The 25,265-nt window shown below is 48.6% G+C and overlaps 1 protein-coding gene across 9 annotated transcripts in view; it reads left to right on the forward strand.

Moving 5' to 3' along the window:
• The window catches only part of ical1 (islet cell autoantigen 1-like), an 82,598-nt gene that overhangs the window by 10,099 nt on the left and 47,234 nt on the right, over positions 1-25,265 (forward strand). For all 9 annotated transcript variants that reach the window (XR_006082810.1, XR_006082812.1, XR_006082811.1 and 6 more), the window contains exons 4-9: positions 4,575-4,647; positions 5,201-5,324; positions 7,139-7,337; positions 7,810-7,935; positions 8,860-8,958; positions 11,790-11,875. Coding sequence is in view for 6 of the 9 variants with exons in the window: in XM_042317967.1 (XP_042173901.1) it covers positions 4,575-4,647; positions 5,201-5,324; positions 7,139-7,337; positions 7,810-7,935; positions 8,860-8,958; positions 11,790-11,875 (707 nt within the window). In the remaining 3 variants the exon portion in view is untranslated. The remainder of the gene's footprint in view (positions 1-4,574; positions 4,648-5,200; positions 5,325-7,138; positions 7,338-7,809; positions 7,936-8,859; positions 8,959-11,789; positions 11,876-25,265) is intronic.

Here is a 25,265-nt window from a genome sequence, read left to right on the forward strand (position 1 = left end):
ACGCAGGCTCACCAGTCTGGACACACCCACAGTACCAGTCAACAGTCTGGACACACCAACAGTCTGGACACACCTACAGTACTGGTCTGGACACACCTACAGTACCAGTCTGGACACACCTACAGTACCAGTCAACAGTCTGGACACACCTACAGTACCAGTCAACAGTCTGGACACACCTACAGTACCAGTCAACAGTCTGGACACACCTACAGTACCAGTCAACAGTCTGGACACACCTACAGTACTGGTCTGGACACACCTACAGTACCAGTCTGGACACACCTACAGTACCAGTCAACAGTCTGGACACACCTACAGTACCAGTCTGGACACACCCACAGTACCAGTCAACAGTCTGGACACACCTACTCATTCAAGGGTTTTTCTTTATTTTTACTATTCTACATTGTATAATAATAGTGAAGACATCAAAACTATGAAATAACACATATGGAATCATGTAGAAAATGTGTGTTTAAAAAAATATATTTTATATTCTTCAAAGTAGCCACCCTTTGCCTTGATGACAGCTTTGCACACTCTTAGCATTCTCTCAACCAGCTTCATGAGGAATGCTTTTCCAACAGTCTTGAAGGAGTTCCCACATATGCTGAGCACTTGTTGGCAGCTTTTCCTTCACTCTGCGGTCCAACTCATTCCAAACCATCTCAGTTGGGTTGAGGTCAGGTGATTGGGGAGGCTAGGTCATCTGATGCAGCACTCCATCACTCTCCTTCTTGGTCAAATAGCCCTTACACAGCCTGGAGGTGTGTTTTGGGTCATTGTCCTGTTGAAAAACAAATGATAGGGGCATCCCGGGTGGCGCAGTGGTGCCACCAGAGACTCTGGGTTCGTGCCCAGGCTCTGTCGTAACCGGCCGCGACCGGGAGGTCCGTGGGGCGACGCACAATTGGCCTAGCGTCGTCCGGGTTAGGGAGGGTTTGGCCGGTAGGGATATCCTTGTCTCATCGCGCACCAGCGACTCCTGTGGCGGGCCGGGCGCAGTGCGCGCTAACAAAGGTTGCCAGGTGCACGGTGTTCCCTCCGACACATTGGTGCGGCTGGCTTCCGGGTTGGATGGCGCTGTGTTATGAAGCAGTGCGGCTTGGTTGGGTTGTGTATCGGAGGACGCATGACTTTCGACCTTCGTCTCTCCCTACAAGATAGTAGCTACTAACAATTGGATACCACGAAATTGGGGAGAAAAAGGGGGTAAAATCCCCCCCCGAAAAAAGAAGAAAAACAAATGATAGTTCCACTAAGCACACACCTCCTCCATGCTTCACGGTGGGAACTACACATGCGGAAATCATCCGTTTACCTACTCTGCGTCTCTCAAAGACACGGTGGTTGGAACCAAAAATCTCAAATTTGGACTCATCAGACCAAAGGACAGATTTCCACAGGTCTAATGTTCATTGCTCATGTTTCTTGGCCCAAGCAAGTCTCTTAGTAGTGGTTTCTTTGCAGCAATTTGACCACAAAGGCCTGATCCACGTAGTCTCCTCTGAACAGTTGATGTTGAGATGTCTGTTACTTGAATTCTGTGAAGCATTTATTTGGGCTGCAGTCTGAGGTGCAGTTAACTCTAATGAACTTATCCTCTGCAGCAGAGGTAACTCTGGGTCTTCCTTTCCTGTGGCGGTCCTCATAAGAGACAGTTTCATCATATATCTTGATGGTTGTTGTGACTGCACTTGAAAAAACTTTCGAAGTTCTTGAAATGTTCCTGAATTGACTGACCTTAAATGTCCTAAAGTAATGATGGACTGTTGCTACTCTTTGCTTATTTGAGGGCTATCTTCTGTATACCACCCCTACCTTGTCACAACACACTGGACCCACTGTTACTGTCTGGCTGGCTGAACCCACTGTTACTGTCTGGCTGGCTGGACCCACTGGTACTGTCCGGCTGGCTGGACCCACTGGTACTGTCTGGCTGGCTGGACCCACTGGTACTGTCTGGCTGGCTGGACCCACTGGTACTGTCTGGCTGGCTGGACCCACTGGTACTGTCTGGCTGGCTGGACCCACTGTTACTGGCTGGCTGGACCCACTGTTACTGTCTGGCTGGCTGGACCCACTGTTACTGTCTGGCTGGCTGGACCCACTGTTACTGTCTGGCTGGCTGGACCCACTGGTACTGTCTGGCTGGCTGGACCCACTGTGACTGGCTGGCTGGACCCACTGTTACTGTCTGTCTGGCTGGACCCACTGTTAGTGTCTGGCTGGACCCACTGTTAGTGTCTGGCTGGACCCACTGTTAGTGTCTGGCTGGACCCACTGTTAGTGTCTGGCTGGACCCACTGTTAGTGTCTGGCTGGACCCACTGTTACTGTCTGGCTGGCTGGACCCACTGGTACTGGCTGGCTGGACCCACTGATACTGTCTGGCTGGCTGGACCCACTGGTACTGTCTGGCTGGCTGGACCCACTGGTACTGTCTGGCTGGCTGGACCCACTGGTACTGTCTGGCTGGACCCACTGATACTGTCTGGCTGGACCCACTGATACTGTCTGGCTGGCTGGACCCACTGTCAAATCAAATCAAATCAAATTTTTATTTGTCACATACACATGGTTAGCAGATGTTAATGCGAGTGTAGCGAAATGCTTGTGCTTCTAGTTCCGACAGTGCAGTAATAACCAACAAGTAATCTAACTAACAATTCCAAAACTACTGTCTTATACACAGTGTAAGGGGATAAAGAATATGTACATAAGGATATATGAATGAGTGATGGTACGGAGCAGCATAGGCAAGATACAGTAGATGGTATTGAGTACAGTATATACATATGAGATGAGTATGTAAACAAAGTGGCATAGTTAAAGTGGCTAGTGATACATGTATTACATAAGGATGCAGTCGATGATATAGAGTACAGTATATACGTATGCATATGAGATGAATAATGTAGGGTAAGTAACATTATATAAGGTAGCATTGTTTAAAGTGGCTAGTGATATATTTACATCATTTCCCATCAATTCCCATGATTAAAGTGGCTGGAGTAGATTCAGTGTAATTGACAGTGTGTTGGCAGTAGCAACTCAATGTTAGTGGTGGCTGTTTAACAGTCTGATGGCCTTGAGATAGAAGCTGTTTTTCAGTCTCTCGGTCCCAGCTTTGATGCACCTGTACTGACCTCGCCTTCTGGATGATAGCGGGGTGAACAGGCAGTGGCTCGGGTGGTTGATGTCCTTGATGATCTTTATGGCCTTCCTGTAACATCGGGTGGTGTAGGTGTCCTGGAGGGCAGGTAGTTTGCCCCCGGTGATGCGTTGTGCAGACCTCACTACCCTCTGGAGAGCCTTACGGTTGAGGGCGGAGCAGTTGCCGTACCAGGCGGTGATACAGCCCGCCAGGATGCTCTCGATTGTGCATGTCTGACTGTCTGGCTGGACCCACTGTTACTGTCTGGCTGGACCCACTGATACTGTCTGGCTGGACCCACTGATACTGTCTGGCTGGACCCACTGATACTGTCTGGCTGGCTGGACCCACTGTTACTGTCTGTCTGGACCCACTGATACTGTCTGGCTGGCTGGACCCACTGATACTGTCTGGCTGGCTGGACCCACTGTTACTGGCTGGCTGGACCCACTGTTACTGTCTGTCTGGACCCACTATTACTGGCTGGCTGGACCCACTGTTACTGTCTGGCTGGACCCACTATTACTGGCTGGCTGGACCCACTGTTACTGTCTGGCTGGCTGTACCCAATGTTACTGGCTGGCTGGACCCATTATTACTGTCTGGCTGGCTGGACCCACTGTTACTGTCTGGCTGGCTGGACCCACTGTTACTGTCTGGCTGGCTGGACCCACTGTTACTGTCTGGCTGGCTGGACCCACTGTTACTGTCTGGCTGGCTGGACCCACTGTTACTGTCTGGCTGGATCCACTGTTTCTGGCTGGCTGGACCCACTGTTACTGGCTGGCTGGACCCACTGTTACTGTCTGGCTGGACCCACTGTTTCTGGCTGGCTGGACCCACTGTTACTGGCTGGCTGGACCCACTGTTACTGTCTGTCTGGCTGGACCCACTGTTACTGTCTGGCTGGATCCACTGTTTCTGTCTGGCTGGACCCACTGTTACTGTCTGGCTGGCTGGACCCACTGTTACTGTCTGGCTGGATCCACTGTTTCTGGCTGGCTGGACCCACTGTTACTGGCTGGCTGGACCCACTGTTACTGTCTGGCTGGACCCACTGTTTCTGGCTGGCTGGACCCACTGTTACTGGCTGGCTGGACCCACTGTTACTGTCTGTCTGGCTGGACCCACTGTTACTGTCTGGCTGGATCCACTGTTTCTGTCTGGCTGGACCCACTGTTTCTGTCTGGCTGGACCCACTGTTACTGCCTGGCTGGATCCACTGTTTCTGGCTGGCTGGACCCACTGATACTGCCTGGCTGGACCCACTGTTACTGTCTGGCTGGATCCACTGATACTGTCTGGCTGGATCCACTGTTACTGTCTGCCTGGCTGGACCCACTGTTACTGTCTGGATTGTATAGTGTATGTTTGCACTCACACACCCGTTGTCCTGTCTGTTTGTCTGTCTCTAGTTGTTCCACTCGGTACAGACCACCTCCACTGAGCTGTTGAAGGTTATTGAGAAATACCAGCGGAGGATCACACGTGAGTTACCCCTGTTACTATGGTTACCACTTTATTAAAGACAGACCACGAAATAGACAGTAACATAACATAATACCGTTCTATTCACAGAGAACCCCACTCTTCCTCTCTGTGTGTTCCAGACCTGTCTCAGGAGGATTAGGTTATGACATTCCTATGTTCCAGACCTGTCTCAGGAGGATTAGGGTTAGGTTATGTTGAGGTTGGGTTAGGTTATGACATTCCTGTGTTTCAGACCTGTCTCAGGAGGGTTAGGTTATGACATTCCTGTGTTCCTGACCTGTCTCATGTTGAGGTTGGGTTAGGTTATGACATTCCTGTGTTTCAGACCTGTCTCAGGAGGGTTAGGTTATGACATTCCTGTGTTCCTGACCTGTCCCAGGAGGGTTAGGTTATGTTGAGGTTGGGTTAGGTTATGACATTCCTGTGTTCCTGACCTGTCTCAGGAGGGTTAGGTTATGTTGAGGTTGGGTTAGGTTATGTTGAGGTTATGACATTCCTGTGTTCCAGACCTGTCTCAGGAGGGTTAGGTTATGACATTCCTGTGTTCCAGATCTGTCTCAGGAGGAGAATGAGTTGGGGATGTTTCTGAGGTTCCAGGCAGAACACGACCGCACCAAGGCTGGCAACATGATGGACGCAACTAGCAAGGCCCTGTGTGCCTCGGCCAAGCAGAGGTCAGAACCATCATAACCCCTAACCCAGCAAGGCCCTGTGTTGCCCGCCCCAGAGTTAATACTGGATCTGCTATGTTAATGTTTATGTGTCAGGCTGGTCCTGTGCCCGTCCCGAGAGTTAATAATGGATCTGCAATGTTAATGTTAATATGTCAGGCTGGTCCTGTGCCCGCCCCAAGTTAATACTGGATCTGCTATGTTAATGTGTCAGGCTGGTCCTGTGCCCGCCCCCAGAGTTAATAATGGATCTGCTATGTTAATGTGTCAGGCTGGTCCTGTGCCCGCCCCCAGAATTAATAATGGATCTGCAATGTTAATGTTAATATGTCAGGCTGGTCCTGTGCCTGTCCCCAGAGTTAATAATGGATCTGCAATGTTAATGTTAATATGTCAGGCTGGTCCTGTGCCCGCCCCAAGTTAATACTGGATCTGCTATGTTAATGTGTCAGGCTGGTCCTGTGCCCGCCCCCAGAGTTAATAATGGATCTGCTATGTTAATGTGTCAGGCTGGTCCTGTGCCCGCCCCCAGAGTTAATAATGGATCTGCTATGTTAATGCTTATGTGTCAGGCTGGTCCTGTGCCTGTCCCCAGAGTTAATACTGGATCTGCTATGTTAATGTGTCAGGCTGGTCCTGTGCCTGTCCCCAGAGTTAATAATGGATCTGCTATGTTAATGTTTATGTGTCAGGCTGGTCCTGTGCCCACCCCCGGAGTTAATACTGGATCTGCTATGTTAATGCTTATGTGTCAGGCTGGTCCTGTGCCCGTCCCCAGAGTTAATCATGGATCTGCTATGTTCATGTTTATGTGTCAGGCTGGTCCTGTGCCCACCCCCAGTTAATACTGGATCTGCTATGTTAATGTGTCAGGCTGGTCCTGTGCCTGCCCCCAGAGTTAATACTGGATCTGCTATGTTAATGTGTCAGGCTGGTCCTGTGCCTGCCCCCAGAGTTAATACTGGATCTGCTATGTTAATGTGTCAGGCTGGTCCTGTGCCCGCCCCCAGAGTTAATAATGGATCTGCTATGTTCATGTTTATGTGTCAGGCTGGTCCTGTGCCCACCCCCAGTTAATACTGGATCTGCTATGTTAATGTGTCAGGCTGGTCCTGTGCCCGCCCCCAGAGTTAATACTGGATCTGCTATGTTAATGTTTATGTGTCAGGCTGGTCCTGTGCCCTCCCCCAGAGTTAATACTGGATCTGCTATGTTAATGTTTATGTGTCAGGCTGGTCCTGTGCCCACCCCCGGAGTTAATACTGGATCTGCTATGTTAATGCTTATGTGTCAGGCTGGTCCTGTGCCCGTCCCCAGTTAATACTGGATCTGCTATGTTAATGTGTCAGGCTGGTCCTGTGCCCACCCCCATAGTTAATACTGGATCTGCTATTTTAATATGTCAGGCTGGTCCTGTGCCTGCCCCCAGAGTTAATACTAGATCTGCTATGTTTATGTGTCAGGCTGGTCCTGTGCCCGCCCCCAGAGTTAATTCTGGATCTGCTATTTTAATATGTCAGGCTGGTCCTGTTCCCACCCCCAGAGTTAATACTGGATCTGCTATGTTAATGTGTCAGGCTGGTCCTGTGCCCGCCCCCAGAGTTAATACTAGGTCTGCTATGTTTATGTGTCAGGCTGGTCCTGTGCCTGCCCCCAGAGTTAATACTGGATCTGCTATGTTAATGTTTATGTGTCAGGCTGGTCCTGTGCCCGCCCCCAGAGTTAATACTGGATCTGCTATGTTAATGTGTCAGGCTGGTCCTGTGCCCACCCCCAGAGTTAATACTGAATCTGCTATGTTAATGTTTATGTGTCAGGCTGGTCCTGTGCCCGCCCCTACACCGGATGGAGCAGGAGGTGGAGACGTTTCGGCGGCGTGCGATCGCTGACACGCTCCTGACCGTGACCCGGATGGAGAAATCCAGGACGGAATACCGTGGAGCGCTGCTCTGGATGAAGGACGTCTCTCAGGAACTCGACCCGGACACCTGTAAACATCTGGACAAGTTCCGCAAGGTGTGTTACCCTGTGTGTGTGGCCCACCAGGTGCTGTGTGTGTTACCCTGTGTGTGTGGCCCACCAGGTGCTGTGTGTGTTACCCTGTGTGTGTGGCCCACCAGGTGCTGTGTGTGTTACCCTGTGTGTGTGGCCCACCAGGTGCTGTGTGTGTTAACCTGTGTGTGGCCCACCAGGTGCTGTGTGTGTTACCCTGTGTGTGTGGCCCACCAGGTGCTGTGTGTGTTACCCTGTGTGTGTGGCCCACCAGGTGCTGTGTGTGTTACCCTGTGTGTATGGCCCACCAGGTGCTGTGTGTGTTACCCTGTGTGTATGGCCCACCAGGTGCTGTGTGTGTTACCCTGTGTGTATGGCCCACCAGGTGCTGTGTGTGTTACCCTGTGTGTGTGGCCCACCAGGTGCTGTGTGTGTTACCCTGTGTGTGTGGCCCACCAGGTGCTGTGTGTGTTACCCTGTGTGTATGGCCCACCAGGTGCAGTCCCAGGTCAGAGGTTCGAAGGACCTGTTTGAGAAGCTGAAGAACGATGTGTGTCAGAAGGTTGACATGCTAGGAGCCTCCCGTTGTAACATGCTGTCTCACTCTCTCTGCACATACCAGGTCTGTCTGCCTATCTGTCTGTCTGTCTGCTTGTCTGTCTGTGTCCCTCCCTCTGTTCTACCAGGTCTGTTTGCCTATCTGTCTGTCTGCCTGTCTGTCTGTCTCCCTCCCTCTGCACATAACAGGTCTGCCTGTCTGCCTGTCTGCCTGCCTGCCTGTCTGTCTGTCTGTCTGTCTGTCTGTCTGTCTGTCTGTCTGTCTGTCTGTCTGTCTGTCTGTCTGTCTGTCTGTCTGTCTCCCTCCCTCTGCACATAACAGGTCTGTCTGTCTGTCTGTCTGTCTGTCTGTCTGTCTGTCTGTCTGTCTGTCTGTCTGTCTGTCTGTCTGTCTGTCTGTCTGTCTGTCTCCTCCTCTGCACATAACAGGTCTGTCTGTCTGTCTGTCTGTCTGTCTGTCTGTCTGTCTGTCTGTCTCCCTCCCTCCCCCTCTGCACATAACAGGTCTGCCTGTCTGCCTGTCTCTGTCTGTCTGTCTGCCTGTCTGTCTCCCTCCCTCTGCACATAACAGGTCTGTCTGTCTGTGTCTGTCTGTCTGTCTGCTTGTCTGTCTGTGTCCCTCCCTCTGTTCTACCAGGTCTGTTTGTCTGTCTGTCTCTGTCTGTCTGTCTGTCTGTCTGTCTGTCTGTCTGTCTGTCTGTCTGTCTGTCTCCCTCCCTCTGCACATAACAGGTCTGTCTGTCTGTCTGTCTGTCTGCACTGTCTGTCTGTCTCTGTCTCTGTCTGTCTGTCTGTCTGTCTGTCTGTCTGTCTGTCTGTCTGTCTGTCTGTCTGTCTGTCTGTCTGTCTGTCTGTCTGTCTGTCTGTCTGTCTCCCTCCCTCTGCACATACCAGGTCTGTCTGTCTCCCTCCCTCTGTTCTACCAGGTCTGTCTGTCTGTCGTTGCATAGTAGTGGTCTGTGTGTGTGTTAATACAGTCTCTTTCCAGATCACCCTCCTCCAGTTCTGGGAGAGGACCGCCTGTGTGATGAGTGGGATTCATGAGTCTTTTAAAGGCCTTGTCCCCTACCAGTTCACCACTCTCAAGGTACGTGTGGGACGGGTTGTACGTACATTACAAGTGTGTGTGTTTGTTTGTTTTGTTTCCATGGTGGTGTGTGTCTGTAGATGGGGTGTGTGTCTGTAGATGGGGTGTGTGTCTGTAGATGGGGTGTGTGTCTGTAGATGGGGTGTGTGTCTGTAGATGGGGTGTGTGTCTGTAGATGGGGTGTGTGTCTGTAGATGGGGTGTGTGTCTGTAGATGGGGTGTGTGTCTGTAGATGGGGTGTGTGTGTGTAGATGGAGTGTGTGTGTGTAGATGGAGTGTGTGTGTGTAGATGGGGTGTGTGTGTGTAGATGGGGTGTGTGTGTTGTAACCGTAGATGGGGTGTGTGTAGATGGGGTGTGTGTGTGTATAGATGGGGTGTGTGTGTGTATAGATGGGGGGTGTGTGTGTATAGATGGGGTGTGTGTGTGTATAGATGGGGGTGTGTGTGTATAGATGGGGGTGTGTGTATAGATGGGGGGTGTGTGTGTATAGATGGGGGGTGTGTGTGTATAGATGGGGGGTGTGTGTGTATAGATGTGTGTGTATAGATGGGGGTGTGTGTGTGTAGATGGGGGTGTGTGTGTGTAGATGGGGGTGTGTGTGTGTGTGTGTAGATGGGGTGTGTGTGTGTATAGATGGGGGTGTGTGTGTGTGTGTGTGTAGATGGGGTGTGTGTTTTGTAACCGTAGATGGGGTGTGTGTAGATGGGGGTGTGTGTGTGTATAGATGGGGTGTGTGTGTGTGTATAGATGGGGTGTGTGTGTGTGTGTATAGATGGGGTGTGTGTATAGATGGGGTGTGTGTGTGTGTATAGATGGGGTGTGTGTGTGTATAGATGGGGGGTGTGTGTGTGTATAGATGGGGTGTGTGTGTGTATAGATGGGGTGTGTGTGTGTATAGATGGGGGGTGTGTGTGTATAGATGGGGGGTGTGTGTATAGATGGGGGTGTGTGTGTATAGATGGGGGTGGTGTGTGTGTGTGTGTGTAGATGGGGGTGTGTGTGTGTGTGTAGATGGGGGGGTGTGTGTGTGTATAGATGGGGTGTGTGTGTGTATAGATGGGGTGTGTGTGTGTGTAGATGGGGGGTGTGTGTGTGTGTGTGTGTAGATGGAGTGTGTGTGTGTGTGTGTGTGTGTGTGTGTAGATGGGGTGTGTGTGTGTGTGTAGATGGGGGTGTGTGTGTGTATAGATGGGGGGGTGTGTGGGTGTGTGTGTGTAGATGGGGTGTGTGTTTTGTAACCGTAGATGGGGTGTGTGTAGATGGGGGTGTGTGTGTGTGTATAGATGGGGTGTGTGTGTGTGTGTATAGATGGGGGTGTGTGTGTGTATAGATAGTGTGTGTGTATAGATGTGTGTAGATGTGTGTGTATAGATGGGGGGGTGTGTGTGTGTATAGATGGGGTGTGTGTGTGTATAGATGGGGGGTGTGTGTGTGTGTATAGATGGGTGTGTGTGTGTAGTGTGTATAGTGGGGGTGTGTGTGTGTGTGTATATAGATGGGGTGTGTGTGTATAGATTGGGTGTGTGTGTTGTAACCGTAGATGGGGTGTGTGTGTATAGATGGGGTGTGTGTGTGTGTATAGATGGGGTGTGTGTGTGTGTGTGTATATAGATGGGGTGTGTGTGTATAGATGGGGTGTGTGTGTTGTAACCGTAGATGGGGTGTGTGTGTATAGATGGGGGGGGTGTGTGTAGATGGAGTGTGTGTGTGGGTGTAGATGGGGGTGTGTGTAGATGGGGGGTGTGTGTGTAGATAGGGGGGGGTGTGTGTAGATGGAGTGTGTGTGTTGTAACCGTAGATGGGGTGTGTGTGTGTAGATGGGGGGGGTGTGTGTAGATGGGTGTGTGTGTGTGTAGATGGGGTGTGTGTGTAGATGGAGTGTGTGTGTGTGTAGATGGGGTGTGTGTGTGTAGATGGGGTGTGTGTGTTGTAACCGTAGATGGTGTGTGTGTGTTGTAACCATAGATGGGGTGTGTGTGTGTAGATGGGGTGTGTGTAGATGGGGGTGTGTGTGTGTGTATAGATGGGGTGTGTGTGTGTGTGTGTAGATGGGGTGTGTGTTTTGTAACCGTAGATGGGGTGTGTGTGTAGATGGGGTGTGTGTAGATGGGGTGTGTGTTTTGTAACCGTAGATGGTGTGTGTGTGTAGATGGGGTGTGTGTGTATAGATGGGGTGTGTGTGTGTGTATAGATGGGGGTGTGTGTGTGTGTATAGATGGGGTGTGTGTGTGTGTATAGATGGGGGTGTGTGTGTGTGTGTGTATAGATGGGGTGTGTGTTTTGTAACCGTAGATGGGGTGTGTGTGTATAGATGGGGGGTGTGTGTGTGTGTAGATGGGGTGTGTGTTTTGTAACCGTAGATGGGGTGTGTGTGTATAGATGTGTGTGTGTGTGTGTGTGTGTGTGTGTGTGTGTGTGTGTATAGATGGGGTGTGTGTGTGTGTATAGATGGGGGTGTGTGTGTGTGTATAGATGGGGTGTGTGTGTGCGTGTATAGATGGGGTGTGTGTGTGTATAGATGGGGTGTGTGTAGATGGGGTGTGTGTGTTGTAACCATAGATGGGGTGTGTGTGTGTAGATGGGGTGTGTGTGTGTAGATGGGGTGTGTGTGTGTGTGTGTAGATGGGGGGGTGTGTGTGTGTAGATGGGGGTGTGTGTGTAGATGGGGGGGTGTGTGTGTAGATGGGGGGTGTGTGTGTGTAGATGGAGTGTGTGTGTGTAGATGGGGTGTGTGTTTTGTAACCGTAGATGGTGTGTGTGTGTGTAGATGGGGTGTGTGTGTGTAGATGGGGTGTGTGTGTTGTAACCGTAGATCGTGTGTGTTGTCAGGACCTCCGGGACCCTCTGGAGCAGCTGACTGATTTAGACCTAACCAACCGGGACCATAACAAAGAGAAGGACATACAGAGTAACAGGTGAAAACATGCTGGTCCCTCTGACATCATCTCATCTCCTGTCCTCCACTCCTCTCTTAGGAGATAGAACTGAGTCAGAGTGGATAGCTGTTAGTCCAGAGATAGAACTGAGTCAGGGTGGATAGCTGTTAGTCAGGGTGGATAGCTGTTAGTCCAGAGATAGAACTGAGTCAGAGTGGATAGCTGTTAGTCCAGAGATAGAACTGAGTCAGAGTGGATAGCTGTTAGTCCAGAGATAGAACTGAGTCAGAGTGGATAGCTGTTAGTCCAGAGATAGAACTGAGTCAGAGTGGATAGCTGTTAGTCAGGGTGGATAGCTGTTAGTCCAGAGATAGAACAGAGTCAGAGTGGATAGCTGTTAGTCCAGAGATAGAACTGAGTCAGGGTGGATAGCTGTTAGTCAGGGTGGATAGCTGTTAGTCCAGAGATAGAACAGAGTCAGAGTGGATAGCTGTTAGTCCAGAGATAGAACAGAGTCAGAGTGGATAGCTGTTAGTCCAGAGGTAGAACTGAGTCAGGGTGGATAGCTGTTAGTCCAGAGATAGAACTGAGTCAGGGTGGATAGCTGTTAGTCCAGAGATAGAACTGAGTCATGGTGGATAGCTGTTAGTCAGGGTGGATAGCTGTTAGTCCAGAGATAGAACTGAGTCAGGGTGGATAGCTGTTAGTCCAGAGATAGAACTGAGTCAGGGTGGATAGCTGTTAGTCCAGAGATAGAACTGAGTCAGGGTGGATAGCTGTTAGTCAGGGTGGATAGCTGTTAGTCCAGAGATAGAACTGAGTCAGGGTGGATAGCTGTTAGTCCAGAGATAGAACTGAGTCAGGGTGGATAGCTGTTAGTCAGGGTGGATAGCTGTTAGTCAGGGTGGATAGCTGTTAGTCCAGAGATAGAACTGAGTCATGGTGGATAGCTGTTAGTCAGGGTGGATAGCTGTTAGTCCAGAGATAGAACTGAGTCAGAGTGGATAGCTGTTAGTCCAGAGATAGAACTGAGTCAGGGTGGATAGCTGTTAGTCCAGAGATAGAACTGAGTCAGGGTGGATAGCTGTTAGTCAGGGTGGATAGCTGTTAGTCCAGAGATAGAACTGAGTCAGGGTGGATAGCTGTTAGTCCAGAGATAGAACTGAGTCAGGGTGGATAGCTGTTAGTCAGAGTGGATAGCTGTTAGTCAGAGTGGATAGCTGTTAGTCAGAGTGGATAGCTGTTAGTCAGAGTGGATAGCTGTTAGTCAGGGTGGATAGCTGTTAGTCCAGAGATAGAACTGAGTCAGAGTGGATAGCTGTTAGTCCAGAGATAGAACTGAGTCATGGTGGATAGCTGTTAGTCCAGAGATAGAACTGAGTCAGAGTGGATAGCTGTTAGTCCAGAGATGGAACTGAGTCAGGGTGGATAGCTGTTAGTCAGAGTGGATAGCTGTTAGTCCAGAGGTAGAACTGAGTCATGGTGGATAGCTGTTAGTCCAGAGTAGAACTGAGTCATGGTGGATAGCTGTTAGTCAGAGTAGAAGCTGTTAGTCAGGGTGGATAGCTGTTAGTCCAGAGATAGAACTGAGTCAGGGTGGATAGCTGTTAGGTGGATAGCTGTTAGTCCAGAGATAGAACTGAGTCATGGTGGATAGCTGTTAGTCAGAGATAGTTAGTCAGGTGGATAGCTGTTAGTCAGGGTGGATAGCTGTTAGTCCAGAGGTAGAACTGAGTCATGGTGGATAGCTGTTAGTCAGGGTGGATAGCTGTTAGTCCAGAGATAGAACTGAGTCAGGTGGATAGCTGTTAGTCCAGAGATAGAACTGAGTCAGGGTGGATAGCTGTTAGTCCAGAGATAGAACTGAGTCAGGGTGGATAGCTGTTAGTCCAGAGATAGAACTGAGTCATGGTGGATAGCTGTTAGTCAGGGTGGATAGCTGTTAGTCCAGAGATAGAACTGAGTCAGGGTGGATAGCTGTTAGTCCAGAGATAGAACTGAGTCAGGGTGGATAGCTGTTAGTCCAGAGATAGAACTGAGTCAGGGTGGATAGCTGTTAGTCCAGAGATAGAACTGAGTCATGGTGGATAGCTGTTAGTCAGGGTGGATAGCTGTTAGTCCAGAGATAGAACTGAGTCAGAGTGGATAGCTGTTAGTCCAGAGATAGAACTGAGTCAGGTGGATAGCTGTTAGTCCAGAGTAGAAGCAGTCAGGGTGGATAGCTGTTAGTCCAGAGATAGAACTGAGTCAGGGTGGATAGCTGTTACTCAGGGTGGATAGCTGTTAGTCCAGAGATAGAACTGAGTCAGAGTGGATAGCTGTTAGTCCAGAGATAGAACTGAGTCATGGTGGATAGCTGTTAGTCAGGGTGGATAGCTGTTAGTCAGGGTGGATAGCTGTTAGTCAGGGTGGATAGCTGTTAGTCCAGAGATAGAACTGAGTCAGGGTGGATAGCTGTTAGTCCAGAGATAGAACTGAGTCAGGGTGGATAGCTGTTAGTCCAGAGATAGAACTGAGTCAGGGTGGATAGCTGTTAGTCCAGAGATAGAACTGAGTCAGGGTGGATAGCTGTTAGTCCAGAGATAGAACTGAGTCATGGTGGATAGCTGTTAGTCAGGGTGGATAGCTGTTAGTCCAGAGATAGAACTGAGTCAGGGTGGATAGCTGTTAGTCCAGAGATAGAACTGAGTCAGGGTGGATAGCTGTTAGTCCAGAGATAGAACTGAGTCAGGGTGGATAGCTGTTAGTCAGGGTGGATAGCTGTTAGTCCAGAGATAGAACTGAGTCAGGGTGGATAGCTGTTAGTCCAGAGATAGAACTGAGTCAGGGTGGATAGCTGTTAGTCCAGAGATAGAACTGAGTCAGGGTGGATAGCTGTTAGTCCAGAGATAGAACTGAGTCAGGGTGGATAGCTGTTAGTCCAGAGATAGAACTGAGTCAGGGTGGATAGCTGTTAGTCCAGAGATAGAACTGAGTCAGGGTGGATAGCTGTTAGTCCAGAGATAGAACTGAGTCAGGGTGGATAGCTGTTAGTCCAGAGATAGAACTGAGTCAGGGTGGATAGCTGTTAGTCAGAGTGGATAGCTGTTAGTCAGAGTGGATAGCTGTTAGTCAGAGTGGATAGCTGTTAGTCAGGGTGGATAGCTGTTAGTCCAGAGATAGAACTGAGTCAGAGTGGATAGCTGTTAGTCCAGAGATAGAACTGAGTCATGGTGGATAGCTGTTAGTCCAGAGATAGAACTGAGTCAGAGTGGATAGCTGTTAGTCCAGAGATAGAACTGAGTCAGGGTGGATAGCTGTTAGTCAGAGTGGATAGCTGTTAGTCCAGAGATAGAACTGAGTCATGGTGGATAGCTGTTAGTCAGGGTGGATAGCTGTTAGTCCAGAGATAGAACTGAGTCATGGTGGATAGCTGTTAGTCAGGGTGGATAGCTGTTAGTCCAGAGATAGAACTGAGTCATGGTGGATAGCTGTTAGTCCAGAGATAGAACTGAGTCATGGTGGATAGCTGTTAGTCCAGAGATAGAACTGAGTCAGGGTGGATAGCTGTTAGTCAGGGTGGATAGCTGTTAGTCCAGAGATAGAACTGAGTCATGGTGGATAGCTGTTAGTCAGGGTGGATAGCTGTTAGTCCAGAGGTAGAACTGAGTCAGGGTGGATAGCTGTTAGTCCAGAGATAGAACTGAGTCATGGTGGATAGCTGTTAGTCAGGGTGGATAGCTGTTAGTCCAGAGATAGAACTGAGTCAGGGTGGATAGCTGTTAGTCCAGAGATAGAACTGAGTCATGGTGGATAGCTGTTAGTCAGGGTGGATAGCTGTTAGTCCAGAGATAGAACTGAGTCATGGTGGATAGCTGTTAGTCCAGAGGTAGAACTGAGTCAGAGTGGATAGCTGTTAGTCAGGGTGGATAGCTGTTAGTCCAGAGATAGAACTGAGTCATGGTGGATAGCTGTTAGTCCAGAGTAGAACTGAGTCAGGTGGATAGCTGTTAGTCCAGAGATAGAACTGAGTCAGGGTGGATAGCTGTTAGTCAGGTGGATAGCTGTTAGTCAGTGGTGGATAGCTGTTAGTCAGAGTGGATAGCTGTTAGTCAGAGTGGATAGCTGTTAGTCAGAGATAGAGCTGAGTCAGGGTGGATAGCTGTTAGTCAGAGATGGAACTGAGTCATGGTGGATAGCTGTTAGTCCAGAGATAGAACTGAGTCATGGTGGATAGCTGTTAGTCCAGAGATAGAACTGAGTCAGGTGGATAGCTGTTAGTCCAGAGATAGAACTGAGTCATGGTGGATAGCTGTTAGTCCAGAGATAGAACTGAGTCAGGTGGATAGCTGTTAGTCCAGAGATAGAACTGAGTCATGGTGGATAGCTGTTAGTCAGGTGGATAGCTGTTAGTCAGAGATAGAACTGAGTCATGGTGGATAGCTGTTAGTCCAGAGATAGAACTGAGTCAGGTGGATAGCTGTTCCAGAGTCAGTCAGGTGGATAGCTGTTAGTCCAGAGATAGAACTGAGTCATGGTGGATAGCTGTTAGTCAGGGTGGATAGCTGTTAGTCCAGAGATAGAACTGAGTCAGGTGGATAGCTGTTAGTCCAGAGATAGAACTGAGTCATGGTGGATAGCTGTTAGTCCAGAGATAGAACTGAGTCAGGGTGGATAGCTGTTAGTCCAGAACTGAGTCAGGGTGGAAGCTGTTAGTCAGGGTGGATAGCTGTTAGTCCAGAGATAGAACTGAGTCATGGTGGATAGCTGTTAGTCCAGAGATAGAACTGAGTCAGGTGGATAGCTGTTAGTCCAGAGATAGAACTGAGTCATGGTGGATAGCTGTTAGTCCAGAGATAGAACTGAGTCAGGTGGATAGCTGTTAGTCCAGAGATAGAACTGAGTCAGAGTGGATAGCTGTTAGTCCAGAGATAGAACTGAAGCTGTTAGTCAGAGATGGAAGCTGTTAGTCAGAGATAGAACTGAGTCATGGTGGATAGCTGTTAGTCCAGAGATAGAACTGAGTCAGGTGGATAGCTGTTAGTCCAGAGATAGAACTGAGTCAGGGTGGATAGCTGTTAGTCAGGGTGGATAGCTGTTAGTCCAGAGATAGAACTGAGTCAGAGTGGATAGCTGTTAGTCCAGAGATAGAACTGAGTCAGGGTGGATAGCTGTTAGTCCAGAGATAGAACTGAGTCAGGGTGGATAGCTGTTAGTCCAGAGATAGAACTGAGTCAGGGTGGATAGCTGTTAGTCAGAGTGGATAGCTGTTAGTCCAGAGATAGAACTGAGTCAGAGTGGATAGCTGTTAGTCCAGCGATAGAACTGAGTCAGGGTGGATAGCTGTTAGTCAGAGTGGATAGCTGTTAGTCCAGAGATAGAACTGAGTCAGAGTGGATAGCTGTTAGTCCAGAGATAGAACTGAGTCATGGTGGATAGCTGTTAGTCCAGAGATAGAACTGAGTCAGGGTGGATAGCTGTTAGTCCAGAGATAGAACTGAGTCAGGGTGGATAGCTGTTAGTCAGGGTGGATAGCTGTTAGTCCAGAGATAGAACTGAGTCAGAGTGGATAGCTGTTAGTCCAGAGATAGAACTGAGTCAGGGTGGATAGCTGTTAGTCCAGAGATAGAACTGAGTCAGGGTGGATAGCTGTTAGTCCAGAGATAGAACTGAGTCAGGGTGGATAGCTGTTAGTCAGGGTGGATAGCTGTTAGTCCAGAGATAGAACTGAGTCAGGGTGGATAGCTGTTAGTCCAGAGATAGAACTGAGTCAGGGTGAATAGCTGTTAGTCCAGAGGTAGAACTGAGTCAGGGTGGATAGCTGTTAGTCAGAGTGGATAGCTGTTAGTCCAGAGATAGAACTGAGTCATGGTGGATAGCTGTTAGTCCAGAGATAGAACTGAGTCAGGGTGGATAGCTGTTAGTCCAGAGATAGAACTGAGTCATGGTGGATAGCTGTTAGTCAGAGTGGATAGCTGTTAGTCAGAGTGGATAGCTGTTAGTCAGGGTGGATAGCTGTTAGTCCAGAGATAGAACTGAGTCAGGTGGATAGCTGTTAGTCCAGAGATAGAACTGAGTCATGGTGGATAGCTGTTAGTCCAGAGATAGAACTGAGTCAGGGTGGATAGCTGTTAGTCAGGGTGGATAGCTGTTAGTCCAGAGATAGAACTGAGTCAGGTGGATAGCTGTTAGTCAGGTGGATAGCTGTTAGTCCAGAGGTAGAACTGAGTCAGGTGGATAGCTGTTAGTCAGAGTAGATAGCTGTTAGTCAGATGGATAGCTGTTAGTCAGGGTGGATAGCTGTTAGTCCAGAGATAGAACTGAGTCAGGGTGGATAGCTGTTAGTCCAGAGATAGAACTGAGTCATGGTGGATAGCTGTTAGTCAGGGTGGATAGCTGTTAGTCCAGAGATAGAACTGAGTCAGGGTGGATAGCTGTTAGTCAGGGTGGATAGCTGTTAGTCCAGAGATAGAACTGAGTCATGGTGGATAGCTGTTAGTCCAGAGATAGAACTGAGTCATGGTGGATAGCTGTTAGTCAGGGTGGATAGCTGTTAGTCCAGAGATAGAACTGAGTCATGGTGGATAGCTGTTAGTCAGGGTGGATAGCTGTTAGTCAGGGTGGATAGCTGTTAGTCCAGAGATAGAACTGAGTCAGGGTGGATAGCTGTTAGTCCAGAGATAGAACTGAGTCAGGGTGGATAGCTGTTAGTCCAGAGATAGAACTGAGTCAGGGTGGATAGCTGTTAGTCCAGAGATAGAACTGAGTCAGGGTGGATAGCTGTTAGTCCAGAGATAGAACTGAGTCAGGGTGGATAGCTGTTAGTCCAGAGATAGAACTGAGTCAGGGTGGATAGCTGTTAGTCAGGGTGGATAGCTGTTAGTCCAGAGATAGAACTGAGTCAGGGTGGATAGCTGTTAGTCCAGAGATAGAACTGAGTCAGGGTGGATAGCTGTTAGTCCAGAGATAGAACTGAGTCAGAGTGGATAGCTGTTAGTCAGGGTGGATAGCTGTTAGTCAGGGTGGATAGCTGTTAGTCAGGGTGGATAGCTGTTAGTCCAGAGATAGAACTGAGTCAGGGTGGATAGCTGTTAGTCCAGAGATAGAACTGAGTCAGGGTGGATAGCTGTTAGTCCAGAGATAGAACTGAGTCAGTGGATAGATAGCTGTTAGTCAGGTGGATAGCCAGTCCAGATAGAACTGAGTCAGGTGGATAGCTGTTAGTCCAGAGATAGAACTGAGTCAGTGGATAGCTGTTTGTCAGGGTGGATAGCTGTTAGTCAGGGTGGATAGCTGTTAGTCCAGAGGTAGAACTGAGTCATGGTGGATAGCTGTTAGTCAGAGTGGATAGCTGTTAGTCCAGAGATAGAACTGAGTCAGGGTGGATAGCTGTTAGTCCAGAGATAGAACTGAGTCATGGTGGATAGCTGTTAGTCCAGAGATAGAACTGAGTCAGGGTGGATAGCTGTTAGTCAGGGTGGATAGCTGTTAGTCCAGAGATAGAACTGAGTCATGGTGGATAGCTGTTAGTCAGAGTGGATAGCTGATAGAGTGGATAGCTGTTAGTCAGAGTGGATAGCTGTTAGTCAGATGGTGGATAGCTGTTAGTCAGAGTGGATAGCTGTTAGTCAGAGTGGATAGCTGTTAGTCCAGAGATAGAACTGAGTCAGGGTGGATAGCTGTTAGTCAGAGTAGAACTGAGTCAGAGTGGATAGCTGTTAGTCCAGAGTAGAACAGTCAGGTGGATAGCTGTTAGTCCAGAGATAGAACTGAGTCAGGTGGATAGCTGTTAGTCCAGAGATAGAACTGAGTCATGGTGGATAGCTGTTAGTCCAGAGATAGAACTGAGTCAGGTGGATAGCTGTTAGTCCAGAGATAGAACTGAGTCAGGTGGATAGCTGTAGTCCAGAGTAGAACTGAGTCAGTGGTGGATAGCTGTTAGTCCAGAGATAGAACTGAGTCAGGGTGGATAGCTGTTAGTCCAGAGATAGAACTGAGTCAGGTGGATAGCTGTTAGTCCAGAGATTAGTCAGAACTGAGTCAGGTGGATAGCTGTTAGTCCAGAGATAGAACTGAGTCAGGGTGGATAGCTGTTAGTCCAGAGATAGAACTGAGTCAGGGTGGATAGCTGTTAGTCCAGAGATAGAACAGGGTGAGTCAGTCAGGTGGATAGCTGTTAGTCCAGAGATAGAACTGAGTCATGGTGGATAGCTGTTAGTCCAGAGATAGAACTGAGTCAGGTGGATAGCTGTTAGTCCAGAGATAGAACTGAGTCAGGTGGATAGCTGTTAGTCAGGTGGATAGCTGTTAGTCCAGAGATAGAACTGAGTCAGGGTGGATAGCTGTTAGTAGAACTAGTCAGGGTGGATAGCTGAGTCCAGAGTAGAACTGTTAGTCAGGGTGGATAGCTGTTAGTCAGGTGGATAGCTGTTAGTCAGAGATAGAACTGAGTCATGGTGGATAGCTGTTAGTCCAGAGATAGAACTGAGTCATGGTGGATAGCTGTTAGTCCAGAGATAGAACTGAGTCAGGGTGGATAGCTGTTAGTCAGAGATAGAACTGAGTCAGATAGCAGTCAGGTGGATAGCTGTTAGTCAGGGTGGATAGCTGTTAGTCCAGAGATAGAACTGAGTCAGGGTGGATAGCTGTTAGTCCAGAGATAGAAAGTCATGGTGGATAGCTGTTAGTCAGAGGTGGATAGCTGTTAGTCCAGAGATAGAGCTGTTAGTCAGGGTGGATAGCTGTTAGTCAGGGTGGATAGCTGTTAGTCCAGAGGTAGAACTGAGTCAGGTGGATAGCTGTTAGTCAGAGATAGCTGTTAGTCCAGAACTGAGTCAGGGTGGATAGCTGTTAGTCCAGAGATAGAACTGAGTCATGGTGGATAGCTGTTAGTCAGGTGGATAGCTGTTAGTCCAGAGATAGAACTGAGTCATGGTGGATAGCTGTTAGTCCAGAGATAGAACTGAGTCATGGTGGATAGCTGTTAGTCAGGGTGGATAGCTGTTAGTCCAGAGCTGAGTAGAACTGAGTCAGGGTGGATAGCTGTTAGTCCAGAGATAGAACTGAGTCAGGTGGATAGCTGTTAGTCCAGAGATAGACTGAGTCAGGTGGATAGCTGTTAGTCCAGAGATAGAACTGAGTCATGATAGCTGTTAGTCAGGGTGGATAGCTGTTAGTCCAGAGATAGAACTGAGTCAGTGGATAGCTGTTTGTCAGGGTGGATAGCTGTTAGTCAGGGTGGATAGCTGTTAGTCCAGAGATAGAACTGAGTCAGAGTGGATAGCTGTTAGTCCAGAGATAGAACTGAGTCAGGGTGGATAGCTGTTAGTCCAGAGATAGAACTGAGTCAGGGTGGATAGCTGTTAGTCCAGAGATAGAACTGAGTCAGGGTGGATAGCTGTTAGTCCAGAGATAGAACTGAGTCAGGGTGGATAGCTGTTAGTCCAGAGATAGAACTGAGTCAGGGTGGATAGCTGTTAGTCAGGAACTGAGTGGATAGCTGTTAGTCCAGAGATAGAACTGAGTCAGGTGGATAGCTGTTAGTCCAGAGATAGAACTGAGTCAGGGTGGATAGCTGTTAGTCCAGAGATAGAACTGAGTCAGGGTGGATAGCTGTTAGTCCAGAGATAGAACTGAGTCAGGTGGATCAGATAGCTGTTAGTCAGATAGAACTGAGGTGGATAGCTGTTAGTCAGAGATAGAACTGTTAGTCCAGAGATAGAACTGAGTCAGGGTGGATAGCTGTTAGTCCAGAGATAGAACTGAGTCAGGGTGGATAGCTGTTAGTCCAGAGATAGAACTGAGTCAGGTGGATAGCTGTTAGTCCAGAGATAGAACTGAGTCAGGGTGGATAGCTGTTAGTCCAGAGATAGAACTGAGTCAGGGTGGATAGCTGTTAGTCCAGGATAGAACTGTTAGTCAGGTGGATAGCTGTTAGTCCAGAGGTAGAACTGAGTCATGGTGGATAGCTGTTAGTCAGAGTGGATAGCTGTTAGTCCAGAGATAGAACTGAGTCAGGGTGGATAGCTGTTAGTCCAGAGATAGAACTGAGTCATGGTGGATAGCTGTTAGTCCAGAGATAGAACTGAGTCAGGGTGGATAGCTGTTAGTCAGGGTGGATAGCTGTTAGTCCAGAGATAGAACTGAGTCATGGTGGATAGCTGTTAGTCAGAGTGGATAGCTGTTAGTCAGAGTGGATAGCTGTTAGTCAGAGTGGATAGCTGTTAGTCAGAGTGGATAGCTGTTAGTCAGAGTGGATAGCTGTTAGTCCAGAGATAGAACTGAGTCAGGGTGGATAGCTGTTAGTCCAGAGATAGAACTGAGTCAGAGTGGATAGCTGTTAGTCCAGAGATAGAACTGAGTCAGAGTGGATAGCTGTTAGTCCAGAGATAGAACTGAGTCATGGTGGATAGCTGTTAGTCAGGGTGGATAGCTGTTAGTCAGGGTGGATAGCAGTCCAGGATAGAACTGTTAGTCAGGGTGGATAACTAGTCAGAGTAGTCTGAGTCAGAGTGGATAGCTGTTAGTCCAGAGATAGAACTGAGTCATGGTGGATAGCTGTTAGTCAGGGTGGATAGCTGTTAGTCAGGGTGGATAGCTGTTAGTCCAGAGGTAGAACTGAGTCAGGGTGGATAGCTGTTAGTCAGAGTGGATAGCTGTTAGTCAGGGTGGATAGCTGTTAGTCCAGAGGTAGAACTGAGTCATGGTGGATAGCTGTTAGTCAGAGTGGATAGCTGTTAGTCCAGAGATAGAACTGAGTCATGGTGGATAGCTGTTAGTCAGGGTGGATAGCTGTTAGTCAGAGATAGAACTGAGTCAGAGTGGATAGCTGTTAGTCCAGAGATAGAACTGAGTCATGGTGGATAGCTGTTAGTCAGAGTGGATAGCTGTTAGTCAGGGTGGATAGCTGTTAGTCCAGAGATAGAACTGAGTCATGGTGGATAGCTGTTAGTCCAGAGATAGAACAGTCAGGTGGATAGCTGTTAGTCAGAGTAGAAGCTGTTAGTCAGGGTGGATAGCTGTTAGTCCAGAGATAGAACTGAGTCATGGTGGATAGCTGTTAGTCCAGAGTGGATAGCTGAGTCAGGGTGGATAGCTGTTAGTCCAGAGATAGAACTGAGTCAGGTGGATAGCTGTTAGTCCAGAGATAGAACTGAGTCATGGTGGATAGCTGTTAGTCCAGAGATAGAACTGAGTCATGGTGGATAGCTGTTAGTCCAGAGATAGAACTGAGTCATGGTGGATAGCTGTTAGTCCAGAGATAGAACTGACTCAGGTGGATAGCTGTTAGTCCAGAGATGGAACTGAGTCAGGTGGATAGCTGTTAGTCCAGAGATAGAACTGAGTCAGGTGGATAGCTGTTAGTCCAGAGATAGAACTGAGTCATGGTGGATAGCTGTTAGTCAGGGTGGATAGCTGTTAGTCCAGAGATAGAACTGAGTCAGGTGGATAGCTGTTAGTCCAGAGATAGAACTGAGTCAGGTGGATAGCTGTTAGTCCAGAGATAGAACTGAGTGGTGGATAGCTGTTAGTCCAGAGATAGAACTGAGTCAGGGTGGATAGCTGTTAGTCCAGAGATAGAACTGAGTCAGGTGGATAGCTGTTAGTCCAGAGTAGAACTGAGTCATGGTGGATAGCTGTTAGTCCAGAGATAGAACTGAGTCAGGGTGGATAGCTGTTAGTCCAGAGATAGAACTGATAGTCAGGGTGGATAGCAGGGTGGATAGCTGTTAGTCCAGAGATAGAACTGAGTCAGGGTGGATAGCTGTTAGTCAGGTGGATAGCTGTTAGTCCAGAGATAGAACTGAGTCAGGTGGATAGCTGTTAGTCCAGAGATAGAACTGAGTCAGAGTGGATAGCTGTTAGTCCAGAGATAGAACTGAGTCAGAGGTGGATAGCTGTTAGTCCAGAGATAGAACTGAGTCAGGGTGGATAGCTGTTAGTCCAGAGATAGAACTGAGTCAGAGTGGATAGCTGTTAGTCCAGAGATAGAACTGAGTCAGGGTGGATAGCTGTTAGTCCAGAGATAGAACTGAGTCAGGGTGGATAGCTGTTAGTCCAGAGATAGAACTGAGTCAGTGGATAGCTGTTTGTCAGGGTGGATAGCTGTTAGTCAGGGTGGATAGCTGTTAGTCCAGAGATAGAACTGAGTCATGGTGGATAGCTGTTAGTCAGAGTGGATAGCTGTTAGTCCAGAGATAGAACTGAGTCAGGGTGGATAGCTGTTAGTCCAGAGATAGAACTGAGTCAGGTGGATAGCTGTTAGTCCAGAGATAGAACTGAGTCAGGTAGAACTGAGTCAGGGTGGATAGCTGTTAGTCCAGAGATAGAACTGAGTCATGGTGGATAGCTGTTAGTCAGAGTGGATAGCTGTTAGTCAGAGTCAGTGGGATAGCTGTTAGTCAGAGTGGATAGCTGTTAGTCAGAGTGGATAGCTGTTAGTCCAGAGTAGAACTGAGTCAGGGTGGATAGCTGTTAGTCAGAGATAGCTGTTAGTCAGGGTGGATAGCTGTTAGTCCAGAACTGAGTATGGTGGATACTGAGTCAGAGTGGATAGCTGTTAGTCAGGTGGATAGCTGAGTCCAGAGATAGAACTGAGTCAGGTGGATAGCTGTTAGTCCAGAGATAGAACTGAGTCAGAGTGGATAGCTGTTAGTCAGGGTGGATAGCTGTTAGTCCAGAGATAGAACTGAGTCATGGTGGATAGCTGTTAGTCAGAGTGGATAGCTGTTAGTCCAGAGATAGAACTGAGTCATGGTGGATAGCTGTTAGTCCAGAGATAGAACTGAGTCAGAGTGGATAGCTGTTAGTCAGAGTGGATAGCTGTTAGTCCAGAGATAGAACTGAGTCATGGTGGATAGCTGTTAGTCAGAGTGGATAGCTGTCAGTCAGGGTGGATAGCTGTTAGTCCTGAGATAGAACTGAGTCATGGTGGATAGCTGTTAGTCCAGAGATAGAACTGAGTCATGGTGGATAGCTGTTAGTCAGGGTGGATAGCTGTTAGTCAGATAGCTGTTAGTCCAGAGATAGAACTGAGTCATGGTGGATAGCTGTTAGTCAGAGATAGAACGTCAGTCAGGGTGGATAGCTGTTAGTCCAGAGATAGAACTGTGGATAGCTGTTAGTCCAGAGATAGAACTGAGTCATGGTGGATAGCTGTTAGTCCAGAGATAGAACTGAGTCAGGTGGATAGCTGTTAGTCCAGAGATAGAACTGAGTCAGGGTGGATAGCTGTTAGTCCAGAGATAGAACTGACTCAGAGTGGATAGCTGTTAGTCCAGAGATAGAACTGAGTTATGGTGGATAGCTGTTAGTCCAGAGATAGAACTGAGTCAGAGTGGATAGCTGTTAGTCCAGAGATAGAACTGAGTCATGGTGGATAGCTGTTAGTCAGGGTGGATAGCTGTTAGTCCAGAGATAGAACTGAGTCAGGGTGGATAGCTGTTAGTCC

Source organism: Oncorhynchus tshawytscha, unplaced genomic scaffold, assembly GCF_018296145.1.
Source record: "Oncorhynchus tshawytscha isolate Ot180627B unplaced genomic scaffold, Otsh_v2.0 Un_contig_237_pilon_pilon, whole genome shotgun sequence".
Lineage (NCBI taxonomy): Eukaryota > Metazoa > Chordata > Actinopteri > Salmoniformes > Salmonidae > Oncorhynchus > Oncorhynchus tshawytscha.